The sequence below is a fragment of the Sphaerodactylus townsendi genome, linkage group LG04 (assembly GCF_021028975.2).
Source record: "Sphaerodactylus townsendi isolate TG3544 linkage group LG04, MPM_Stown_v2.3, whole genome shotgun sequence".
NCBI classification, from domain to species: Eukaryota; Metazoa; Chordata; class Lepidosauria; order Squamata; family Sphaerodactylidae; genus Sphaerodactylus; species Sphaerodactylus townsendi.
In genome coordinates this window covers 146,864,104-146,865,497 of record NC_059428.1, presented here as the reverse complement: position 1 = coordinate 146,865,497, position 1,394 = coordinate 146,864,104, and the positions used below count along the sequence as shown (strand labels likewise).

Below are 1,394 nucleotides of genomic sequence, written 5' to 3'. Positions count from 1 at the left end.
GCATCAATTAATCAGTTTCTCGCCTCTTACTCCTTCACAAATGAATAATCTTATTATTATTATTGGTCTTGCATGATCGATTCACCCTCAAATAAAAAATATAGCTCCCGTTTCTCATCGAACTCTTGTTTTGAACGTCTGCATACAAAATTTGTCGGTTTGGCCACTCTCTAATTTTGTCTTCCCAGAGTTCTGTGTTCAGATCTCTTTCAGCTTCCCGACAGGATGCAACCATGACCCTTTCTGTTGTTAATCCCCGTGACATCTGTGAAGAGAAGGGCAACGAGGTCCGCTCTTGCCACTCTCAAATGGACACACAGCATGTGGTAGTTAAGGAGGGGCACTCTGGCCTTCAGACTTTGATCTTTATCGCCAGGTTGGAGACTCACCCTCCACGCTAATCAGAGCTGTGGGTGCCAGTGTAGTCTATGCAGAGACCGACACACTCAGCAAACCTTCCTGGGCAGGTCTGGTGAGCTGAAGAGGAGCAGGGAACAGGGATTGGTTTGCTTTCGTCACAGGGGAAACCACGCTCCATTCGGCCCAGGGCCAGAAAAGGAGCGAAGGTGGCCGAGCAAAGGGGGACAACGCCTATATTGGAAGACCCCAACTTTTTCCACCTCTGAAATTCTAGTAGAAGAAGAGTTGGATTTATATCCCCCCTTTCTCTCCAGAGTGTCACAAAATGGCTGCGGCAGCTTTAAAACAATGAAAGACACAGAGGCGTATGTCGCTTAAGAGCAGGTGGATTCTAACCTGGAGAACCGGGTTTGATTCCCCACTCCTCCACCTGAGTGGCAGAGGCTTATCTAGTGAACCAGATCTGTTTCCGCACTCCTACAATCCTGCTGGGTGACCTTGGGCTAGTCACAGTTCTCTCAGAACTCTCTCAACCCACCTACCTCAGAAGGTGTCTGTTGTGGGGAGCGGAAGGGAAAGGAGCTTGTAAGCCACCTTGAGTCTCCTTACAGAAGAGAAAGGTGGGGTATAAATCCAAACTCTTCTTCATAGCGACTAGTCATATAGCACACTGCTGTGGGAACACTGGAGATATGAAGGTTGGTACGTTGGGTTTCACAAAGGTGAATGCTTCCAAGCACTTCAAGCGCGCAGATTTTCATAATAGAGACTGATATTTTAGTTCCTCTGGAATTTAGCATATAACAGAAAGAGGTCTACACCTCTACAAAAACAAATAACTATGTTCACAGTCAACAAACAGTCTGGAAGTATTTTAAAGGAACAAGGACGTAAACATAAAACCCAAGAAAAATGCCGTGCTTCAGGCTTTCTAAGGTGATCGGAGTTTCGCAGAACTAACCAAACAAATATTGATCTATTATCATTTTATTATTTAGGTTTGTTCCCCTCCTTTGGGGCAGTCTCAGGGTGGG

General features: G+C 45.9%; 1 protein-coding gene across 2 annotated transcripts in view; it reads right to left on the bottom strand.

The window, feature by feature from the left end:
* INTS1 (integrator complex subunit 1) overlaps positions 1–452 on the bottom strand; it is a 38,285-nt gene extending 37,833 nt beyond the window's left edge. For both annotated transcript variants that reach the window (XM_048493483.1, XM_048493484.1), the window contains exon 1: positions 311–452. In XM_048493483.1, coding sequence (XP_048349440.1) covers positions 311–323 — 13 coding nt within the window. In that variant the 5' untranslated portion in view covers positions 324–452. The remainder of the gene's footprint in view (positions 1–310) is intronic.
* Between the last annotated feature and the right edge of the window lie 942 nt (positions 453–1,394).